Consider the following 25,095-nt stretch of genomic DNA (forward strand, 5'->3'; position numbering starts at 1 on the left):
AAAACCCGCTTTCCTGGAAGTAAGTCTCATTGATAAGACCTGAGTGGGATTCTGAGTAGACCGGTTCAGGATGGTTCTCTCCTTTTATAAAATCAGCACAAACTTACTATCTGCCTTGGGTCCCAAGATGCTCAGTAGAAAGGCAGGCATATAAATATTTTAACTAGTCAATCAATTAATTGATGCAAAGCGGAAGGGATGGGGATTTCTTCCTCCTGGCATGCGTCAACTAAGCAATTCAATTCTTTTTTAGTGTGTTTATGTTGTGTGGTGGTTCCTGTATGACCTGGGAGACCCAATTTTAAATCTCTTCTCGGTTATGAATCTCACTGGGTGACCACTAGGTGATCTATCCCAGCCTAGCCTGCCTCACAGGGATGTTGCATCAATAAAATAGGGGAACAGTGTATGCCATCCTGAACTCCATAGAGGAAGACAAAAATATACAACAGACAAACAGACAGATTTGCCTGGAGTGTTCAACTGTGCCAGAGTTCCCAAGTCATGCAGATACCCTACATGTAAAGTTGTAGAATCCATGCAGACATGACACACAGGCTATAGAGACGGAAGCAGGGAATGCACCTGTGATTCTACCCTCTATGTGTTCATTACAGATCTGACTTGAATGCGATTTACATTCATCTGGAAACCACCCAGTTTGGATTCCCGTCTTGTATTTAACCCTGACGATCTATTTTCTCTCTTTGCTGGTCACTTTCCGCAAGTGTAAAACAGGAATCGACTAGACTTTGCTCCTCAGCATCAGACAACTCTATTTAAGCCACTTTGGGTTCCCGTTGTGGAAAGAGTCGGGGTATGAAGGAAGTAAATAATCTGACTCCCTGGCCGGCTTCCCCGGCTGCATTTCCCCGGGGTGGGTCTTCCCAGGCGCACAGTCGATAGCCAAGAACCAGAGTCAGACAAAGTGTTCTTAGCAGGTGTCTCCTGATCCCAGCCTTGGGAATCCAGACTGTTTTTAACCCAGGCATAACCTGCCTTCCCAGCAAGTCAGCCACCCCCTCCCACAGGGACATATTTGGCAAGAAGAAGACAATAACTCTACTTTCACTGGGGGGGGGGAGTATCCAAAGCCTTTTCCTAGGTGGAGATGGAGTGAGGAGGACGCACATTTCTGGTGCTGCCAGTGACCCCCCTTCATCCCTCTTCCTCCCCTTTCCTGAGTAGCCCTATTAACCCACCTGTGCTTCCTTTCCAGTGGCAGGATCCCGTATAAGGATATGTACACATTAGTACGGGTGATCTCGCCTCCTCTGGGCCTGGGAGAGAACTGCCCCTACAGGGTGGCGTGCAAGGTTTGCCTCCCAATTCCCAGCCACAACCCGGCACTAGGACATGCCCATTAAACCGTCCCTCCCTCTCTGCTCCACCTCCACCACCACCACCACCACCACCACCACACCTCACGAGGGGAAACCCCCCCACCCCCACCCCCGCTCTCCTTCGAGTTTAAAGAGATCCATAAACTCTCAGAACCAGCAGCTGTTGTACCCAGGGAGGGATGGGGAAGCAGGTTGCCCAAACAGAAAGCAAATTCATATCCATGTCTAATTAAAGTAGAGTTCCTGGGCCACAGAGAAGGTGTTTGACAGGCACAGGGGGTTGTGTTTTCTTTCTTCTTTTTTTCCACCCCAAAGTCTGAGCTCTCTTCGGATATGTGTCCCCCTGTTACAGATAGGCATTACTCTTGGGTGTGTTCACTAATGTGGCTCTGAAAACGTGGAAAAGTATACTGGGTAAAACAATTGAGAGGTGAAAGAATGGCAATGGAATGGCAGAGATGTCATCAATATTCCCTCTAAGCTGCGTTAGTGTGAGCTAGCTCACAGTTTTTTTAGCCTCCGGCTCATACATTTTTGTCTTCGTGCAGGAAGGAGGGCTCCAGAGCAAACTAATTTATGCATAAGCCAAATTGCTCACTCACAACTTTAATGCCAGTCGCTCACAAAGTAGAATTTTTGTTTACAAGATTCCACAGCTTAGAGGGAGCATTCGGTGTCATGTGTTTTGTTATAGTGTCAGTATGTGGGCTTCTACCATCCAGGGCTGCGCAACCCTTGAAAGTAACATTATTAAGGTTTTGAAAGGGAGATCTCCAAACACTGCTGTGTATTTGCCAGTTTCAAATCCCTCCCTTTTATATTTATTTATTTACTAGGAAAAAGGCTCGTTGTGGAAATAAATACAACGGCCTCTAGAAAGTGGCTCTGGGCGGGTGCCCTGGCCTTGGACACTCGGTGTCAATTTGCTGTGGCGACCTCCCCAGGGTATAATGACACTGAGACCACCATTTTCTCCAGAGGAACTGATCTCTGCTACCTATACAACAGTTGTAATTTTGAGTGATCATCCAGCCGTCACCTGGAAATTGGCAATGATGGTTCCCCAGAAGGGAGCCCAGAAGGGAATGGTTGGTTGGGAGGGTGGAGTCCCACACACCTGCAGCCTCTCCCGTGCTCTGAAGCCCTGATGGGTACGTCACATTGGCTGTCATGCGGGGGGCACCGCAGCAGCATATAAGGATACAGAGCCCACCATTTTCTCCAGGGGAACTGATCTCTGCCATCTGGAAAGCAGTTGTAATTCTGAGTGATCTCCAGCCCTCACCTGGAGATTGGACACATTTTACCTCAGAAGAGCAAACTGTTTAGAATATTAGAGGCAAAAGCCAATCAAGTCGCATATGCAAACGACCTCTGTGTTCCGAGGCAGAGGCCAATGAGGCTGCATATGCAAATAACCTCTGTGTTCTGACTGGCTGTGGGGGGGAGAGGATTAGCAAAATGTTTAGAATGTTGGAGGCAGGACTCAGGCAAAGCAGTCAGTGGATAGGGAGACCCTCTGAATGACAGATCAGAGAGCGAACTGATTTTGGAGCCTGTGGAATGTTTTATATATAAGGGAGGTTATACTTATATCCCGCCCTATTCCATGGTGGGCTCAGGGCAGCTCACCACATAAATAAAATACAATAAATATGTAATTAAAAACCAGTTAAATAAACAAGATGACAGCAAGGAAACAGACATTGCTCCAGAGCAGTCCAATACGCTTCCTGTTAGACCGTAGCAGGATAGTAAGCATCCATGGGCAGGGGAGGCCAAGATGGTGAAGACATCCACCACCTCACCCAAAGGCCTGGCGGAACTGCTCCGCTTTTTACAGGCCCTGCGGAACTGAACCTTTTGACCTAGTTCTCACTGCCAAAGTGAATCTGTTCTCTGAATTATGCTAGACTGCAGATGGCTGAAATCTACCCAAGCAATGTAACCAAGGGAAAGGATTTTGCCCTGTCCTTCTCTGACATGGTGGTTTTCCATATGGGAATTTTAATTATTATTTTTTTGTATGGAACAATGTTTCAGCTAGGTGAGCCCCTTGCTGGCAAGTTTAACTACTCAGCGAGAAGTGGGCCCTAATCAAACACAATGCTTACTTACGGTATTTGAAAAAGTTACACATTGAGGTTATCGCTATCCACTCCCATTGTCCAAACACACACACACACACACAGAAGTCAAGTTCTTGTTCTTGATTTTTAACTTGGTCCAAAGCATTTAGGCTGTTCCAGGGCTATTTTTCTGCAGGAACCCACAGGAACGGAGTTCCGGCTGGCTTCCAAGTTGGCCACGCCCAGCAGGAACTCATTAGCATAATAGGCCACACCCAACAACAGAAACGTATTAGGATTGGCTACATTAGGGGTGTGTGGCCTAACATGCAAAGGAGTTCCTGCTACAAAGAAAGCCCTGGAAACAGAATAACAAGCAAAAGGTGGGTGTGGCTGTATGACCACACTTCTGGTAACATGGGGGTATGGCCTAATATGCTAATGAGCTTTACTATCGGGGTGTGGCCTAATATGCTAATGAGTTTCTGCTGTTGGGTATGGCTTATTATGCTAATGAGTTCCTGCTGGGCTTTTTCTACAAAAAAAGCCCTGGGCTGTTCCTTCTACCAACATTCCAGAAACAACATTTTTCCGTTCTTGAGAGCTTTGTCCATTTATTCTTTGCAACTGAACCTTGTGTAAAAAGTGCAGACTGTTCTCTGCTAAAACATACACTCTTTTGGTTAAAAGCTAAGATCCAAAGTCATGGTCTGGTATAATTTACAGAGCAATTCTAAGCAGAGTTGTACCTTTCTAAAATTGATCAAAGTTGATGGACTTACAAAGGCCTAACTGCTTACAGTCGCACTACAGCCAGTTTTGTGTAGTGGTTAAGTGCACGGACTGTAATCTGGGAGAACCGGGTTTGATTCCCCACTTCTCCACTTGCACCTGCTGGATGACCTTGGGCAAGCCATAGTTCTGGCACAGCTGTTCTTGAAAAAGAGCAGTCCAGGAAAGAGACCTCTCAGCCCCACCTACCTTACAGGGTGTCTGTTGTGGGGAGGGGGAGGGAAAGGAGACTGTAAGCCACTCTGAGACACCTTTGGGTAGTGAAGGGCGGGGGTATAAATCCAATCTCCTCTTCTTCTTCTATAAGTATACGCATGTTGCATTCTGCACTCAGGCTCCCTAAGGTTCCCAGCCTCCAGCTGGGGCCTGGGGATCTCCAGAGAAAATGGAGAAAATGACTGCTTTGGAGAGTGGACTTGTTGGCATTGGACCATGCTGAGACCCCCTCCCCTCGCCAAACCCCAGGGCTGGTAGCCCCTCCCCTCCCCCAGAGGGCTGCTTCCCTGCTCTTTCAAAACTTCCACTCTGGAAAGGAGAGTGTTTGAGATTCACCCCTGCCTAGGATTGCCGGATCCATGTTGGGAACTACTTGGAAATTTTTGGGAGTGGAGCCTGAGGAAGGGGGTTGGAGTTTAATGCCATAGAGTCCACCTTCCAAAGCAGCCATTTTCTCCAGGAGAACTGATCTCTGTCACCTGGAGATACGTTGTAATCCTGGCTGGAGATCCACCACGTGGAAAATAGAAGCCAAAAATGAGAGATCACAGGAGGAAGTGGAATTCCATAAACAACATTCATGACAAAAAAAAGGAGCATCCAGGTAATACATTGTGAAGACCTTGGGTTCTGTTATTAGACATGGAATGTTTCCTTCAGGAGTTGATAAGTAGTGATTGATAAGCATTAGGACCTACCCCTGTCTTCCTACCCCCTGGAGCAAAGGCCAGCCTGTCCTCATTGGCCCTGAAGAGGGGGGAGGTCCCACCATGGCTTCCTGGCCGTCACGGAAGGGGAAGGCCTTCCCCAAGGAGTCAAGAACCAGTTGGCTGATAGGTCCAGTTCCACTCTTCATCCTTTCCTGTTTTCACCCCATGACTGCCCTCCTCCCCTCTGGTAGGTGGGGACTCCTGATCCTACTGGGGGGGGGGGCTCAGCTGTGTGGTGGGAGGTATTCCTGCCATGACCAGAACATGCCCACCCAGCTGCCCTCGAGCAGCTCAGTCCTGCCCCCAGTGGGGAGTTGGGGGTACTTCGAACCCCCCAGGGCCTTTTTCTTTTATTTTTTTGAAAAAGAGGTGCCAGAACTCTCAAGAGGGAAATGAAGTTTTCAGTTTGTTTACTGAAAACTCATGAACTTGTAAACATTTTTAAAAGGATTTTGTTGAAGAGGTTCCGGAACTCCGTTCCAACGTGTTCCCCCCAGAAGAAATGCAAAGCCCTGCATCCCCCAGCACTTTAAACCAGATAAACTATTCTTTTCCTTTAGTGCATATAGTTTGTACTGTAAGCTGTCATTTCCATAGGGCAAACTACATTTCTGCTGATCCTGGGAACCCCAGATTCGTACATTATCTCTTTGTCCAACACTCATATCTGAAATCCATTCCAAATTACCCAGGCCTGAATGCTTAGCAAATGATAACCAAGGTAGATTAACTCCACACAATAGAAATGCCAGAGATGTACCCTTCTAAGTCCATTGAAACTCTGTTTAGGATGGCACTGTAAATCTACCTGTCTGTGCATAGACTTTACAACTTCCAGCCTCCACATAACATTTTTTTCCTGATTATATCAAGACACGGTGTACTCTTCTGACAATGAGCGAGCTGAATTCATTTAATTTCCCATAAGATGTAGGTCAGGGAAGCAACTCCCTTGATCCCCTGATATCTAAAGCAAAAGATTTATCCAATTATTGTCTACTATCCATGATACAACTGTACATTGTAAACTGAGCCCATGATAATAAGGTCTGTCTCTGGAAAGCCAGCATTTCAGTTCTTCTTAGACCAGGTAAAAACATGTAGCTGAATGAAGTGGGGGAATTCTGAAGTGGTAGAATGAGCCATACCGCTTTGTAGAAGAAAGCCTATTTTAATGCTTCTCGCAAATCGAAAATTAGCACATCAAGGTAAAAGGATCTAGCCCCGACCTGAGTAGCCCAGGCCTGCCTGGTCAGATCACGGAAGCTAAGCAGGGCCGACTCTGGCAAATATTTGGATGAGAGACCTCCTTGGAATGCCAGCAGTCAGGAGGACAGGGGCAGGCTTTATTCAGCCACCTCTCTGAATATCCTCCAGACACCTAGTAGGGGTCAGTCCCCAGAGGTCACCATGACTTCCAGGTGCAGGCACATGCACAAAATACACAAATACCTCCCCAAAAAGGTAAAAGGATCTGGTATAGCCATTGCACACTGTGCTAATTTATCATTTACAGGGAATTGTTAATACAGAATAGTAATGGAGAACTTTGAACAATGTAATCCCTCTCCTGTGGTGTTAAGTGGTACAGTCCCTTCTACACCTCCATGCTCTGCCATCGCTTTACCTCCTTCTGCTGCATGTCTAAACCAGGCGGCACAAGTCATCACTGATCTCCATTTGCTCCTGTTTTCCCCACCAGCCCATCCCAGAGCTGCCCTTAGCTATCTTCTGTGCATTGGCAGGTCAGCAAATGAAGCCGAGGTTGTTAAGGAGGCAGCTGTCCTTGGAAAACACCACAGAAAACCCACATATTTTAGTCCCTCTTTCTCAGTCTGAAACTTGCTAAAGTACAATCTATCAAGCACCCAGTTCTAAAGGAAGAGGCATCTATCTTCCTAAAAACCCTCTTTACAGTGGGATCTTTCCCACGTACAATTATAACAGCCATAACAAACTGTGCAGCCAGGGCTCCCTCTAAGCTGTGGAGTCTTGTGAGCAAAAATTCTACTTTGTGAGCTACTGGCATTAAAGCTGTGAGCAAGCGATTTGGCTATGGCATAAATTGGTTTGCTCTGGAGCCATCCTCCCTGAGCTAAGGCAAAAATGTGTGAGCCAGAGGCTAGAAAACTGTGAGCTAGCTCACACTAACTCAGCTTAGAGGGAACACTACTGTGAAGTCTTGTTTCTGAAAAGACATGGGCATGGAACATGCACAATAATGTTTTGCATCATTCCTATTTCCTATTTTGTGGTCTTCATTACTTCCCTGCCCAGAGTTCCACTGCTGGAAGTGGGTGGATGGCACCTGCTAGAGGTAGAAATGGTGGTTGAAATATCAGAGCTACATGTCTGTCCAGCCCACACGATCTCCCCGTACGTCATGCTGGACTACTTTTAAATCTTCCATAGGTAGAGCATATCCAGTTCTGCCATTCTGAAATGCCCTTAAGCAATTCACTTTCAAAAGATATCGGAGCGCACACGTTCCGTTCCGTGGCAGAAATGATGCCACCCACAGAGAGTTTGCCGAACTGCCTTTTGATCTTTCAAAGATACGGTGAAAGCATGTGGGGGTTTTGTCCCCAGGCCTGTCTCAGCAGCAGCACTCTTCAGTCAGGAGACCAGGCGAGGGCAAGTGAAGTTCTCCGGGGCCCTGATGTTTCCTTTCATTGTGACTCCTTTCTCAGCTATGCCTGGATTTGTAAGAGGGGGAGGGGAGTCCTTTTCAGATGTTCAATGGCATGTACCAAGTCTGACGACTTCCAGGTGGTCGCTGGAGATCTCCTGGGATTACGGCTGCTCTCCAGACAACAGAGATCAGTTCCCCTGGAGAAAATGGCCACTTTGGAAGGGGGACTCTACGGCATTAAACCCCACTGAAGCCCCTCCCCTCCCCTAACCCTGCCCTCTTCAGCCTCCACCCCCAAAATCTCCAGGTATTTCCCAACCCGGAGCTGGCAACCCTACCTGTACCAGAAGCCTATCCATTGTGCATCATGTTGTGTGAACAGGGATAACACATTTATTCTCCATACATGCACAGCTCTGACCACTGGATAGTTCAAGACTTAATTTATATGTGCCGAGGGTGTGCACACAGGATAATTGCATGTGTTACCCTCATCCACACACCAAGGGGACCACAAGTACAGTGATGATCACGAGTAGCATACACATGACTGGCAGGCTCCTAATGCACGTGATTATGACTTCTGCAAGGGGCTAGAGTCTCATGAATTGACAAATTTCCATTCCTAGACTGACCACGTGCCCTATGAGTAAACAAAAGATCATACAGTGTCTGAACCATGACTAGCATTTAAAAGTGTTGCCAGGTCCGTCCTGGCAACTGCTGGGGGATGGGAGTGACTTACAAGGTGAAAGAGAAAGGCCCGGGCCTCACTGCCGACGTTGCACAGGAAGTGACGTCATCACGCCAGCATTGTCTGGGTGACTCTCTGGTATTTGGGGGGGGAAACCTATGGTAAAACCAGCTTCTACCATCAAGTTTTTGCCCAAATAATAGAGTGCCGCCCAGACATCACTGGGTGATGAAGTCACTTCCTGTACGACATTGACAACTAGCCTAGACCTTCTCCTTTCTCCTGGTAAGCTCCTCCCCCCACTGCTGGGGTAAGGCCTGGCAGTGGGAGACCCCTGCCTCCATGAGGGGAGGGGACTGGCAACCCTAATACTTAATAATCTGCCAAAATACCATCAGGCTTAGATCTTTATATCAAGAGACACCAGCCTCCAGGTGGGGCCTGGGGATCCCCAGGAGTTACAGCTCTTCTCCAGACTACAGAGATTAATCCCCCTGGAGAAAATGGATGCTTTGGAGGGTGTGGACTCCATGGCAGTGTACCCCACCAAGGTCCCTGTCCCCCCCCCCCCCGTGTCCCCCCCCCACCCTCTCAGCGCTGAGTCTCCCAACCAGTGTTCCCTCTAAACTGTGGAGTCTTGTGAGCAGGAATTCTACTTTGTGAGCTACTGCCATTAAAGTTGTAAGTGGGCAATTTGGCTACTGCATAAATTAGCTTGCTCTGGAGCCATCCTTCCTGAGCTAACGTGTGAGCCGGAGGCTAAAAAACTGCGAGCTAGCTCGCACTTACTCAGCTTAGAGGGAACACTGCTCCCAACCTGAACCTGCCGGCCCTGCCCCTCCGTCCCCTGCCGGTGGTCCTGAGGGACCTGGCAACCCGAGACACAACCTTTTATACGGACAGGCAACCATTTTTGTATAGCTGTGAAAGTCCACCCAAAATGGCCGCTGTTTCTCTCATTTTGAACTTCACTTGTTGTTTCACGGAAGTCCATAGACGACATCTGCTCCTCTCTTTCTCACAAGAATTCACAGCAGATTCTCAGAGCTAGGATTTGTTTTGTTTTTCATCACAAAATTACATTTAATTTCCATTTTCAAATGTTTCATTGTGAGATCCCATAGCTGGAAAGTAGGCTTGCCAAGTCCCCCCGGGGGGCGGGTAAACCCCCGCCCGAGAGGCCCGTTACCCAACGCCAGCAAATCGGGCCCCGGGGGGAACTCCACCCACTTCCGGCACACCTCCTTTTAGAGGTGACATCATCACACTGGCCACATTGGGGGCGGAACGCTCTATGATTTGAGGGAAACTCTGGTTTTCCCACGAATCCTAGTGGCCTTAAAAGGGTGCATGGGGGATTTTTGCATTGTTGAATGAAAAACATACATTCCCCCCAACTAAAGACAGTACCAAAATCCAGAACGTTAAGGACAGTTACAAGCCGAAGTAATCATGCAGTTAGCAGACACGTTTCTTTTAACAACTGAAGGCTGGTACAGTGTGTTTCAGAGGCATTCCAAGCAGTGCTACACGCTTCTAAGACCAGTTGGCTTTATTTATTTATTTATTTATTTATTTAATTCAATTTGTATCCCGCCCTTCCCGCCGAAGCAGGCTCAGGGTGGCTCACATTGAAACGTTAAAATACATTAAAACACAAATTCATTACACACAAAACACATCATAAAACTCATATACATTACAGATAACAATTCACTCATAAGTACTGTTAAAGTGCTAGTGGCGGTAACTATCCAGGGCTCTTTTTGTAGAAAAAGCCCAGCAGGAACTCATTAGCATAATAGGCCACACCCAACAACAGGAACTCATTAGCATATTGGGCCACACCCCTGGCAGCACAGCTCATTAGCCCATTAGGCCGCACCTCCATGTTACCAGAAGTGTGGTCATCCAGCCACACCCACCTTTTGCTTCTTATTCTGTTGACCTTGTTTGTTGTCAAAACCCAGGGCCTTTTTTTGTAGCAGGAACTCCTTTGCATGTTAGGCCACACACCCCTAATGTAGCCAATCCTACTGAGTTTCTGCTGTTGGGTGTGGCCTGTTATGCTAATGAGTTCCTGCTGGGCGTGGCCAACTCGGGAGCCAGCCGGAACTCCGTTCCTGTGCGTTCCTGCCCAAAAATAGCCCTGCTATAGGCCATAATGTAAGACAGTTTAACGCTGCTTAGGACTGCACTGTCATTACCAATGTGTTCGCGTTAATCTTCTCCAAAGACAAGTGGAGAAGAGGCTGTTTGAGACAAGTCTGAACCGCCTTAACATTTTGCAGAAGTAGCAATGTCTGATGTCTACCACTTGGGAGGAGGTAAGAGAGCCACCACGCTCTGTTTGAGATAGGGCTTTTAATTAATGGCATTTGGCAAATGGTTTTCTTTAACGAGGCTTTGCCAAAAGGCTAGGATGCCTTCCCTCGGATATCACCCTTTGCACAGAGCTGGTGTTTTGTGTCTTCCTCTCAGTTTGCAAGGGAGCACCTAGGGAGAGCATGTAGAGAGAGGCCCTGGGTCTCCGGTGCTGGCTGCTTATCAGGCTAAGGAATGGAGCGTCCGAAGCTCGAGTTGTACATGCAAGAGAAAGTAGAAACGAGGCCGAACGGACTGTGTCAATTTATACGGCAACAGGAGCACCACATTTTGGAATGCTGCCCTGTGTTCAAAGAGCTCCTTGCAAACAGAAAACCGGCACGGCTAAGGTTGCCAGCCTCCAGGTGGCGATCGGCCAGAATGATTTACAATTGATCTCCAGATGGCCGAGATAAGTCCCCCTGGAGGAAATGGCAGCTTTGGAGGGTGGACTCTATATTGATTGATTGATTTCGATTCGTATCCCGCCCTCCCCTCAAGCGGGCTCAGGACAGGTGACAACAATGGGAAATGCAAAATCATCAAAACAATTTAACAATAAGTAGTGAAAACCGGTAAAACAGCAGGTAGCACAATACTAGAGAATATATAAGCTTCCAGCCACACTGAATGATTTAAAACAACCAGGCTGTAGAACTTGGAGCGATGACAGATCAGATCTCCTTAAAGGTGTAGGGCTGCCAGGTCCCCCGCAGGGTGGAGGTTTGCCTGCTCAAAGGGCCCCCGACCTGCTGGTTGCACTGGGCACTTCGCCAGGGGGACGCTCTAGCATTCAGCCTGAAAACTCTGTGGTACCATAGAGTTTTCAAGCTGAATGCTAGAGCGTCCACCAGCAGCATGCCTGGCGTGATGACATCACTTCCGGGTGATTGCATTGCGACACGTGCTTCATGCCTGTGCGAATGTCCCAGACCGGGACCAACTCCCGCCAAAAAAGGTAAGGCCCTGGGAAACCGCAGTAGGTCCCACAAGGCCCTGATTTCAGGCAGGAGCGTGTTCCACCAAGCTGGGGCTGGTGCAGAAAACCCTCTGGCCCTGGTTGAGGCTAAGGGGGCGTCCTTTGGGCCAGGGACAACCAGCAAGCTGTATAGCATTATACCCCCCTGCCCTCAACCAGATCCACTCCTAAATCTTCAGGAATCTCCCAAGTTAGACCTAGCAGCACCCCTCAGCATAGGAAGCAAAGAGCAGGGGACAGAAGCATTCTCCCTGTGGTGCTAGCTTTCTTAACTCGGGGAGATCTCTCTCTCTCTTGATCTCTCTCTCTCTTTTCAAAACTGAAACCCACCACCTGCGGTCTCTGAATGCCATTCTACCACTGCCTTCTCCTAGATGTGCAAATCAGACCCGAGTCAGAAGATATGGCCTAGTTGCTTTATGAATCCAGTGCTGAGTATATGACAGGGTAACGTTTCAAGAGAGTTACGAGACAGGCAATGCCAGCTAGGTATTGACCGTAACAGCTGGTTTAAATCGGGGAAGCCCTATAGCTGAATGCTAAACTTCAGAAGACCAAACAGCTGCCTCTGCCAAGACTCTTTAAACTCCAGCTGGGTTGAACTTGAAGCCGCATGTGGGAGAGAGCGGGGGGGGGGGGGGCATGGCATGCAGAACTTTCTTCCCGGGGGTTTTGTTTCCTCAGCCACGAAGCATGCCTTTGCACCAGTGCATGGTGGGAAAAGTGCTCCATCATCCCCAGAGTTAGATGGAAGCAAACAGACACGTTTCTCTGATCAGTCACCCCGGTTCAGAGCACCTCCTATGCAAGACGCTGCTTTTCTGATTGCATAGAAATGACCAGAGGGTGGGGTGGGTACACCTCTCTTCAACAACGGGTTACGTGACCACCACCCCTCAATCACAGTCCTTGACAGAACCCACTGGGGTTCAGGGAACGATTCTGGTGCCTCTCCTTCGCCAAGGTGCGCCCTGCCACATCCTGCATTAACCCCTTGTTGGAGTGTTGTGTATCTTGATTTATACCACTTGCGCACAGCCCTGGGAACAACGTTAAGGCCAAAAATGACATCTGGAAGAAGAAGGAACTGGCCATAAAAGCAGGCGGTGGCAGCGGCAGCAGAGATGTAGCAAGGCAGGCCATTCGTCTGGGTGGTGTTCCTGGGTCTGTGTGACGGGTCCTATAAATCCACACCAGAACAGGCTCTCGTGTATGATTTGAATTGATTAATGGGTTTCCTGTTCTTTTCCTGTTTTCGTTTGTTTGTTTTGTTTCGTTTTCTCTCTTCTGTTCCCCGTGTCCCATTTTCGTTTCTGTCTCGGGTTTTGTTCCGTTTGGTCTCTGGGAATGCCCCCCCCTCCTCTCGTTTATCCGCATCTTCCTCTTCCCCTCCCCGTCCCCTTTGTCCTCTTTCCCCCTTCCATGAGCAGTGGCCGCATCCATTACACTGAGATGTATGAAATGCTGACCCTCATGTCCCCACCACTAGGCCTCGGCAAGAGATGTCCCTCCAAAGTTGCCTATAAGGTAGAACAACCCTTATTTCCTTTATGGGTTAGCGATCAGTGATAAGGCGGGGAAAGCATAAATGGGAGGGCAGGCCGGGTGTGTGTGTGTAAGATGGACGGGGGGAGTTTTACTGATTAATAATCTTGAAGCTGATATGTTGTCAAAGGCCTTCACGGCCGGAGTTCATTCGCTGTTGCAGATTTTCCCGGCTCTCTCATTGACACTGATACAGAGAGTACTCCATCTTTCTGTGTCATACCTCTGAGGATGCCAGTCACGGCTGCTGGCGAAACACCAGGTTCTACAATGCCAAGACCACGGCCAGGCAGCCTGGAAATCTACAACAGCTAATCTTGAAGCTACTTGGTGCATTCAGGGATTATTTGATATCTAGAGAAATTGCGTTTGCATCTAAAGAGCTAACAGTGGCCTGTATTCAACCACATGCCAAAGACTTAGGCGCACTTGGTTTTTCTTAAGAGGGGGTGCAGATTTTCCACTCATTCCTCCCGCCTGCTGCAGCCCCCCCCCCCACCCGGTTATACTGCTCCTGAAGGTCCAAGAACAAAGTCTGAGGCTGTCGGTGGGCTGCGGCGGGAGGGAGGAGTCAGCAAGAATCACTGTGCTGTCTTAAAACGACGCAGAGTGCCCTGAAGTCTTTGGTATTGCCTGGTCGAACTGAGCACCTTACAGTGAGTCAGGTGACCGGTCTGTCAAGGTCAGTATTGCCTACTTTGACTGGCAGCAGTTCTTCAGGGTCTCTGGTAGGTCTTTCACATCACGTATCACTTGATCCTTTGCACCTGGAGATGTTGAAAACTGAACCTGGGACCGTCTGTGCACAAAGCAAATGCTCTACCCCTTAGCCACAGTTCCACCCATCTATCCATTCCATGGTCGGATACAGGCCAGTCTCTCTACCATATGAAGGTAAAGGTAAAGGTTCCCTTGCTCGAAAGCCAGTCGAATCCGACTCTAGGGTTGCGGTGCTCATCTCCGTTTCAAAGCCGAAGAGCCAGCGCTGTCCGAAGACGTTTCCGTGGTCATGTGGCCGGCATGACTAAACACCAAGGCACACGGAACGCTGTCACCTTCCCACCGAAGTGGTACCTATTTATCTACTTGCAATTTCTGGCTTTCGAACTGCTAGGTTGGCAGGAGCTGGAACTAGAGATGGGAGCTCACTCCGTCATGCGGCACCCGGGTCTCGAACAGCTGAACTACTGACCTTCCACAGCCTGCAGTTCAGCGTCTTAACCACTTGAGCCACCGCAGCTCTACCATATACTTGATACCAGTTGATGCTGATTCACCTTGGGAGCGTTCCCATTCTAAGGGAAATTGGGGGACCCGCAGGCAACCTCCTGCCCAGTGCAGTAGTGGGAGAAATTGCGCCAAAAAGGTGATGTCAAGGCAATGCTGTGGCATGACTTGGGGAATTGCTAGAGCATCCCTGGGAACAAGTAATGTCACTTCCAAGTACATGCCCAGAAATGATGTCACTAGGCATTCAAAAACTCCCAGGGGTCGTCCTCAGCTGGCAACCCTAAGAAGAAGGGTATGTAGGACAGTGCAAGTGGAAACAACTTGGAAAGGTCGCCCTGAGCTGCATAGCCCAGACAAGCCTGATCTCATCAGATCTTGAAAGCTAAGCAGGGCCAACCCTGGCAAATACTTGGATGGGAGACCTCCTTGGAATACCAGGACTGGGAGGCGGGGGGCAGGCTGCAACAAGCCACTTCTGTGAATGTCCCCCAGTGCCCCAGTAGGGGTCGGCAGAGGTCACCATGACTTCCAGGCACGGGCACGCACACACACAAATTACAAAAAATACCCCCCAAAAAACCAAACACAAATGTTAAAATAACCCCTTTCCCGTGTCAAAGACCGCAAGGGTATTTTTAATATTTCCTTAAGAGCCAAAAAGGCTATTGCAATGGAGAGGGAATCTTGAGAAGAGTCTCAAAGTATTTTTAAACTTGGTGTGCACCGTTGGTATTATGAAGGATAAAAACAAGTCAGATGATGAGCAGAGGATCATAGGCAAGGGCATGCTTTGGAAGTCTAAGGTCCCTGGTTCAGTCCCTGGCATCTTCATTAAGAATGTGTTCAGGTGGCAGAGCTGGGGAAGACCTCAGTGGAGTCCTTGCAAGAGCCCTGCCAGAGTAGGCAGTAGCAGACTAGGTTGCCTGACTCGGTATAAGGCAGTGTGATTCATTTTATCAAAGAAACTGCTGATCATAAAAAGCATTTGAATTTTCAAGTCACACAGAACCTCTGGCACATAAGGAGCTGGAACTGGAAAGCTTGCAAGAGAAGCCGGTCCAACAGTATGTGTATTCATGCCAGTTTTGAACAAAAGCGATATTTCTTTCCTTTGCATTGCACAGAATCTGGAACACAGCAGCTGCATCTAAATCAAACCCCGTCCCTGTTGATAGACAGAATTGCTGGAATGGAAGGACGAAGGTCACGTCCTGTAGAAGGAGCATGACAATTGACAGCAAGTTTGGTGTAGTTGACAGCTGAGAGCCAGTTTGGTGTAGTAGTTAGGAGCATGGACTTTAATCTGGGAGAACTGGGTATGGTTCCACACTTCTCCACATGCAGCTGCTGGCGTGACCTTGGGTCTGTCACAAGTTCTCTCAGAGTTGTTCTCTCAAGGACAGTTCTCGAAAGAGCTCTCTGAGCCCCACCTGCCTCACAGGGCGTCTGTTGTGGGGAGGGGAATGGAAAGGAGATTGTAAGCAGCTCTGAGACGCCTTTGGGCAGTGAAGGGCAGGGTATAAATCCAATCTCCTCTTCTTCTTCTCCCCAGGCTGAAATGGTTTCAATGGTGCTCTTGATTTAAAATGTGCATGGGTTGTTCATGCATCCTGGAAAGGCAGGAACCGCCACCCACTGTGGCTGAGCTGTGCATGCTTGTCCACATTAGGTTGTCAGCATTTAATGGTCCTTCAAATCCTAGCAGCACCTGAAGAATTTGGCAGAACAGGTACTTGGCCATTTGTGACGAGAGGACGCCAGAACTGGGTGGGGGACTGCGCACTTGCTCAGGTCTCAACAGTCTGGCACGCCGGCATACTTTTGTCACAGGCAAAATTACAGAATTTCAGATCCTGAATGTTTTTGTTGGAATGGTACAGTGGAGCCCTGCTAAAACACGGCCTCCATTTAAGTCAGATCGGATTGTCATTCAGTGGCATTATGCAGGATTCTTGCCAGGGACAGCTTCTGTGCGCTTTTGTTTATGACAAAACTTACTTGCATTCACACCCACGTGTTCTCAGAAGCACACGTCTCACTTTAAAAAAGAAAAGAAAAGAAAAAGCCTGCATATGGAAGTATGGTGACTTGCCTGAGAATTCTGGGGCTCAGTTCAGACAATGTGCAAAGCCACGGTTTAATTAAGCCAACTATATGTTTAGCTGGGCTAGCCCAATCTCGTCAGATCTTAGAAACTAAGCAAGATCAGCCCTGGTCGGCACTTGGACGGGAGACCACCCAGGAAGCCCAGGGTCGTGATGCGGAGGCAGGCCATGGCAAGCCGCCTCGGATTGTCTCTTGCCTTAAAATCCCTCTGGGGTCACCAGAGGTCGCCTGTGACTTGACAGCTAAAAAATAAAATGTTTAGCTGGATTGTCCAATTGCAGGCTGCTCCACTGATTGTGGTTCATTCAGCTGTCAAACCAGGCCCTGCAAGTAAAAGTTTGGAGTGGGTGTCTTAACCACCGCTGGTATTTAACATTCCCTGTAATCTGTGGACACAGATATTCTGATTTAATGCTGGCTTGTTCCCTGGTCCTGCCGTCATGCACTCTCAGCCACAGAGATTCCAGCCCAGAGTGAACGCACCCACACCCACACAAACACACCACATGTTGTGGAGACAGACCAAGATCATCTGCAGGCTGAACTCCTGTTTTACAGACTAGTCACAGTTAAAAACAAACCATGGTTTCAGGCTGTGCCTGGACTGAGCCTGGTCCTGTGGCGTTTCTGGACGTCTCCAGAACGAGGGTGTGCAGGCAAGGCAGAGGGGCTCAGGACATGCCGAGCGATATACATTCTCTGGGAAGTGGATTTGGCCATTTTTGTTTCCCTTATTGGGACAGAAGGCGCATGACCCACCCACTCTTGCCCAGGTCATCGATTCTTTCCATTTGCACTTGCCACCCACCACCCACCACCACCACCCCTCTCAGCCTCAGATGAATTGAAAGACTTTGCATGGGCAACCACCTGCTGGCAAACATCATCACTCTCTTTTTTAAACAAACAAACTCAAAAAGGGGGCGCCAGGATGTAGCTGGGCAGCAGGGTGACCAAGGCGGGCAGGCCTGTGTTCAGCAGCGTCCTGAGATTGGGTGGGAGCTGGGAAAAGAAACCCCGGCGGTCTCTGAACGGTGGAGAAGCAGAATTCCCCGGGGCTGTCTCTCCCGTGCCCCACGCTAAGGACCGGGTGCACGTTCTGGACGCGCGGAATAGAAAGAGCATGCCGGAGGGGGAAAGTATGTCCCAGCTGGGGAGGGGGGGGATGGAGGAGGCGATCCTTGCCCTTCTTTTTGGCTGCTCTCATTCTAGGCGTCTCTTCCTCGAGTCCCCCTGATACGTTTCCCGACATTGTTTTCTGCCTCCTTCCCTGATTGCCCCTTTCCTGTGCAGAGACTGGTCCTGATGAACATGCCCGTGGCGGAGGACAACACCGTCCACTTCACCTCCACTCTGATGGCCCTGATCCGAACAGCTTTGGACATCAAGATTGCGAAAGGTAAAAGGAGGAAGGGGAGGGCAGGCGAAGGCAGAAGGGGCCTCATCCTGACCGGTGGAGGGTCTCCCCAGGAGATCTGTTTTAAAAGCCGGCAGTCGTACTGGTGTAAAAAAAAACCCTCATGGCAGCTGAGCTGAGCAAGTGTTGCAGTCTACAGTATAGTCTTAGGAATGGTCGTGTGAATACAGGCATTCTATTTTAAGAGTGGCCGAGGCTATCTGATAGCACCTCCACGGCCCAACTTTTTTTCTACTAGTGGGGCAAGTTTGGATAAATCAGTTCTACCGAGACAAGAGTATTCTGATCCTCTATTGTGTTACATCCAGTATTCCCTCTAAGCTGAGTCAGTGTGAGCGAGCTCACAGTTTTTTAGCCTCCAGCTCACACATTTTTGTCTCAGCTCAGAAAGGAGGGCTCCAGAGCAAACTAATCTATGCAGCAGCCAAATGGCTCGCTCACAACTTTAATGCCAGTCGCTCACCAAGTAGAATTTTGACTCACAGCTTAGAGGGAGCATTGGTTACATGATGGGACCTTCTTGGCTTGCATCTGTGATGACAACTTCCTCTTCACATCCTCAGGGCAGAACATGAAAGACAAAGTGTGTGTGTGTGTGTGTGTGTGTGTGTAAAGTGAGGGAGCTTGGATTCTATACTTTGTCCCACATTATACTCTGTCCCACGTCATAGAGTGCATTTTTCTAATGCTAGGCACTTTCCATTCACCCAAGAGCAATGTCTTTTCTTGTTTGCTTTGGTGTACCCCTAGTAAAAAAAGCTGTTGGCTCTCCTCCCCACCCTGGTTGTGTTTGTATATTTGAAAGTTTTTATTGAATTGCTTAACTATTTTAAATGCCACTTTAGTGTTTTAATGTCTGGACATTCACTGCCTGAGGGGACCTGTTTGGGTGGAACGGTGGCACAGAAATATTTTTAATAAAACAGTGAGCACCTTTGCCAGCCGCAAAGTTGGGTTCACGCGGCAGGTTAATGATTCACGCTCTAAATGCTGTTGAAATGCTGCGGCTCTCATCACTCTTTGATTATGGGCATAAGCAAATTTTCCCCTTTGGTTTGGCCCAGGCTGGTCTAGTTTTCCATCTGCATCCATTTGGATCTGACCTAAAAATCTATTTACGGGGGGGGGGAGAGAGAAGAAATGGGACAACAGCCGGTCTGTGTGGGATGGACTTGGGATCAGCGTCTGAATGGAGCGATGGGAATGAGGATAGGATAACAGAAGGCTCGCGTGGGCTGGAGTTGGGAATAGGATCTTTAATGAGGGGCTGGCAATGAGGACAACAACGAAGGAGTTTTGAAAGTTCTGTGTTAAGTCTTGGGGGGGGGGATTAGGTTGTGAATTTCCTGTGAATGTTCTTTTACATTCCAGTCACTTGAATCTGATTTTCAACCTAGGAAGAAAAATAGATTTTGACACCTGTTGCTCCTCTCTTGAGGCAAAAGCCGCTGATACAAACAGAGAGAAAATGTGTCAGCACTGCAGATTTGGAGGGAAAGGCACAGACTTTACTAGAACTAGGGTTGCCAGCCTCCAGGTGGGGCCTGGAGATCTCCTGCTTTTACAGCTGACAGAGATCAGCTCCCCTGGAGAAAACGGCCGCTTCAAAGGGTGAACTCCGTGGCATTGGGCCATGCTGAGGCCCCTCCCCAAGCCCTGCCCTCTCCTGGATCCACCCCCAAAGTCCACAGGTCTTTCCCAACCCAGACCTGGCGACCCAGACTAGAACAAACTGTGCTTAGCTCACCAGATGCTGCCAAATCTATACCGAGAGGGTGTCCTTGGGCCTACAGCCCTGCACTGTGAGGAAAATCTGTATCAGCTCTGAAATGTGGTCCATCCAGTGTTGGTGACACACATTGACCGGCCTTGGTGCCGCCAGCCCCGACCCTCCTTTCTTATCTCACATGTCATCACTGAGCTTTGGAAGCACTCAGAAGCTCCAGCACCCAGCTCAAGAAGGACCCTCAAGTCCCAGGCTTGTCCCTCCCCATGCACTGACCTTCAAAAGCACCCTACTGTCTATCACCAGATTAAATGGTTCTGTCCCATCTGGCGACTTCATTTGTGGATTTCTCTTGATATTTGTGATCCTCCTATTTAGGATTGGGGGCCACGATGGCTCAGAGGTTAAGATGCTGAGCTGCAGACTGGAAGGTCTGTAGCTCGGCCGTTCAAGACCCGAGTGCCACGTGACTGAGTGAGTCCCCGTCTCTGGCCCCAGCTCCTGCCAACCTAGCCGTTCGAAAGCAAGACATTGCAAGCAGGTACCGCTTCGGTGGGAAGGGAACAGCGTTCCGTGCTCCTCGGTATTCAATCGTGCCGGCCACATGACCACGGAAACATCTTCAGACAGTGCTGGCTCTTTGGCTTGGAAATGGAGATGAGCACTACCCCCTAGAGTCGGATTCGACTAGCTCTCGAGCAAGGGAAACCTTTACCTATTTAGGATAGCCAGGTCCCCTCTGGCCACCTGCAGGGGATGGGAGGGTAGGGGGGCCAGATCCAGGTTGGAAAATTCCTGGAGATTTGGGGATGGAGGATGGGGAGGACAGGCAGGGCCGGCTCACCCACTAGGCCAACTAGGCATTCGCGTAGAGCGCCGGGTCCTGGATGGGGCGCCAAGCTGTGCCTCCCCCCTCTGGTGGCGGCGGCGGGGGGGGGGAGGCGGTGGTGGCAGCAGCAAAAGGGTGGCTGGCTCCAGAGGTCTCCAGGTCTCCAGGCCCCACCAGGAGGTTGGCATCTGCGCCATAAGGCAGCCTTGCCTAGGGCACAGAAACACCTCGAGCCGGCCCTGAGGACAGGGGGGCCTCAGTGGGGCACAGTGCCACAGACTCCACCCTCCACAGCAGCCATTTCCTCCCGGGCAATCGATCTCTGTAGTCTGGAGAAGAGCTGCAATCCCAGGGGATCCCCAGGCCCCACCTGGAGGATGGCATCCCTACTTCTATTTGTCCTCCATTTTGTATTTTCCTCTACTGATTCACTGTAGGATCGTGAGGACAGAGTATTACACTGACAAAAGTTATACTGTTGTGTAACGGTCAGAGTGCTGAAATACTACTTGGGAGACCCAGGTTCAGATCCTTACTCACCCAGTTCATTGGGTGCCCAGTCATTTTCACTCTGCCCAGTACTGCCCATTTTCACTGGCAGTATTGGAAGCAGAAAGCCAGCCAACTAGATTGGCACTGACTAGATTTGGATTGGAACGTGACTGGAAAAAGCTAAGAAAAACACCAAACATTCTGGCCGGCACCCGCCCTGTGACCGATCGCCTTCACCTTGGCACTGATCAGTCTCCCCTCAGTATTGACAGACTCTGCCTCCCAGAGGTCGAGCTTCACCATCACCTCGGGATTGACGGGAATCACCACATCGATGCCAACAGGAAGATTCACCTCAGAGTCAAGGCTCAATACCAACAATCTTTAGATCAAGGTCCCCTCTACTACGTAGACTTCACCTTCCGGAATTGATGTTGAGCTATCATTGTGCCCAAAGACAGCCTCGCTATTGAGCGATGGAGTCTTTAAAGGGCCACCATCTGATCCTTCTATGACAAAGAATCCAACAACCTCCTTTTCAATGGCCACTTCTGCAGAACCCTCGGTCCACTTTCCCCTTTATGATGCAAACCCAATGGGGACCGTGAATCCTTCCACAACTCCAGTCGATGCCAATCTGATTGCCCTTGCAGCCTCCAAAGCCTAATACAACCTGTGGAGGCGGGTTCATGGTGGGGCGTCAGGCGGATTCGCGCAGGGGAGGCGGGCGGCCTTGTCTGGCTCTGGCTCTTTTGCTGGGGTTGAGAGGTGAGCCTGGCAGCCTGACTCGCCCGAAAGGGCTCTTTGCCCCGTTTGTCCGGGGAGCGCCTCCTCCCGCTTCAGCGAGCGGCGGAGAGAAGGGCTCACTAGGGCACGCTCCGGGAGGTTGGCAACCCCACAATTGGGTGCACGCTGGGGGGGGGGGCGCCAGAAGGTAGCCCTGCCCAGGGCGCAAAAAAACCTCGGGCCGGCCCTGACAACTCGGCGGCGGGGGCAATCGCCAAGGAAGCCGCATGGGAGTGGGCCGGCGACAGCGCTGAACAGCCCTCCACCAGCCACGTTGGCCAAGAAGACCTCCAGTGCCGTGGGCTGAGGCACCAGGAGCTGCAGCATGAGCAGCAGCAGGAGGAGGAGGCCGGGATTGACTTGCAGCTCAGCGGGGGGAGCCCCCAGGATGCCCCCAGTTGGGTGGATGGCCGCCAGGAGGCTGCGGGCACTCACGGCAAGCAGAGCAGCAAGGGCAGGAGCGGGAGGGCATCCACGGCCCATGCCAAGCACCACCTGTTTTGTTCCAGGGTGGCCCTTGACAAAAATTCAGTTGGGGATGCTTTCCAGTCATGGTGGCATGGCCGTCTCTTCTGTGGCTTTCCCCCATTTGGGGTGTTGCACAAAGTGATATCAAAACTAAACGCAGGTGGGACCTTGTGCATCCTGTTATCACCATACTGTCCCTGGAGGGTGTGGTTACTTTACTTTACCTCTTACCGTTTTTGCAACCAGAGTGATTGAGTGCTGATTAAGTAATGGGGAAGCCAACTCAGCTCTTCCTTCTGAGAATTTAGGACAGTCAAAGAAGATGTGGTCTCCAGGACCAATTTTGTTGTCGCCGCAGTTGCAGAATCTATCTGAATATGGGATTCTGCGGAATCTTCCTAGCGTCGCTGCTGAGGGCAGGGCGTTTAAGCACGGGAGCCTAAAAGCCCTTCTGTCCTTCGGGATAATGAGGGGAGGAGGGTGCAGTTCCCCATGCTGTGGTAGACCACAGGGGCTTACAGGGCCCTGCCTCCAGCAGACAGCCTCCTTCACATAGGGCCAGTTCGTCACCCAGACGTGAGGTCATTACATCCGACGGAGGGGCTAATTCAACAACAGGCAATTTTTCGTAAAGCACAGAACAGACCATAGCAGCCTTTCATAAACCTGCCATGAAAAAATCTTATCTGTCTGAATGGAAAAGGTTCACCTCGTGGGCTAACAAGCAGAGGGCTGATTCTGACCAGGATTAGAAAAATTGTTTTTCGAATGATTATCAAAGTTCTGTGGTGCCAAATTACCCACAATTGGTGGGTGCTGTCAATAATAAAGAAAGGTTGCGTTCTGGACTTTCTTGCAAACTAGCAAAGATATTTGATTACCTTCTAGTTTTAAGAGATGGTGATCTTGCTTCCTCCTCTCTAAAGGTACACCTGGCTGGCCATCTCGGCTTAACTCAGGTTAATTAAAGGATGCTCAGTGTACCCTACTCCCAAATCAGGAAGTTTACTTAAAGGTTTGCATAATATTTTTATGTTGTACCCCATTTCTCAATGGAGCTTGTCGGTGGTTCTAACAAAGTTAACGTATAAGACTTTTGAACCTCTGGCTAAGACTGAATTGTGGTTTCTTTTGTACAAGACTGCCATTCTAAGAGCCGCCACATCTGCCAGAAGGGTGGGTAAACTACATGTGCTGAGCTGCAGGAAACCCCCCCCCCCCTTTATTAAGTTCCACATGGATACGGTGGTGCTCAGTCCCAGCTTGGAATTCCATCCTAAGGTGGTGTCACATTTCCACCTGAACCAAGACAGCAACCTCCCTGTGTCCTTCTTTTTGCCGACATCGCTGTCAGAGCAAACACTACACACATTAGACACGAGAAGGGCACTCCTCTTTTATTTGAAAAGAACACAGGAATTTAGGAGAGACAGAAATTTATTTATATGCTTCAAAGGCTCCAATGAGGGTAAGGTTGCCTCAGCTCAATCACTGTCCAGATGAAGAAGAAGAAGAAGAAGTTTGGATTTATACCCCATGGCCCTTCACTACCCAAAGGTGTCTCAGAGTGGCTTACAAACTCCTTTCCCTCCCCCTCCCCACAACAGACACCCTGTGAGGGAGGTGGGGCTGAGAGAGCTCTTGACAGAAACGGCTCTTTTTCAAGGACCACTCTTATCAGAGCTACGGCTTGCCCAAGGCCATCCAGCCAGGTGCAAGTGGAGGAGTGGGGAATCAAACCCGGTTCTCCCAGATTAGAGTCCGCACACTTAACCACTACACCAAACTGGCTCACTCGTCTCTGTCATGAAGACAGCTTACGGTGAAGCCAAGGTGCCTTGCCCCATCACTCTGGAGGCTCGCTCCACGAGGGCCCAAGCCTCATCAGTGGCTTTCTGGTCCAGACTCACCCTTGATGACACTCGCAAAGCAGCTGTGTGGTCCACACTGCCGACACTCATCAGGCATTACTCGATGGACGTGAATTCCAGGAACGAGGCTGCGGTGGGAAAGACAGTGTTACAAGCGATCTTTCACTGATCAGCCCACACGTGTACCTTCTAGGCCAGTGAACTTGCCAGTCTCCCATGCGGGACTGCACAGAAGCCACGGCGATGAAAACAGGGTCGCGCTTACCTGCGAGTGGTCCTCTGTGCAGGTGCGCATCCCTCCCTCCTTTCCCCGCTGTGAGCGGCTCATCCAACACGACAGTGTCCTCACGGGAGCCAAAGGTAACGGAGGGAAGAGTGCTCTCCCGGCATCCCTCGTGTGATCCTCTAGGTGGGAAAGTTAGTACCTCTGTAAGCGGAGGGGAGGGGCAGCACTCCTAAAGCCTAGAATGTTCTTTAAAATCTCGGAAGCTCTTCTCCGTGGCTGTCCTGCGGTCCCCATGTGTGCCTGCGCAGAAGACCACTCAATGAACAATGGCTACAAGTTTGCCACCCTGTTTTTCTCGGCAGACTCCTTTCGACCTGTTTTCTTCTAGGTGGTGCAGACTGGCAGCAGTTGGACTCTGAGCTCCAGAAGGAGATTCTGACCATCTGGCCTCACCTTTCACAGAAGATGCTCGATTTGTTGGTGCCCATGCCAAAAAGTGAGTCACTGCATGAGGGACCATGGCTGCCGGGTGCCCGTGAGGACAGGGGTAGGGAAGGGGGGAGCGGAAGAGGGCGAGGGGCTGGATGCCGGATTATGAAA

General features: G+C 49.8%; 1 protein-coding gene across 1 annotated transcript in view; it reads left to right on the forward strand.

Moving 5' to 3' along the window:
- LOC107111331 (voltage-dependent R-type calcium channel subunit alpha-1E-like) overlaps positions 1–25,095 on the forward strand; it is a 107,456-nt gene that overhangs the window by 46,815 nt on the left and 35,546 nt on the right. The window contains 3 exon segments of the mRNA XM_015412295.1: positions 13,230–13,326; positions 17,974–18,079; positions 24,884–24,991. Coding sequence (XP_015267781.1) covers positions 13,230–13,326; positions 17,974–18,079; positions 24,884–24,991 — 311 coding nt within the window.

This window comes from Gekko japonicus, unplaced genomic scaffold, assembly GCF_001447785.1.
Source record: "Gekko japonicus isolate JY-2015 unplaced genomic scaffold, Gekko_japonicus_V1.1 scaffold3399, whole genome shotgun sequence".
Taxonomy (NCBI): domain Eukaryota; kingdom Metazoa; phylum Chordata; class Lepidosauria; order Squamata; family Gekkonidae; genus Gekko; species Gekko japonicus.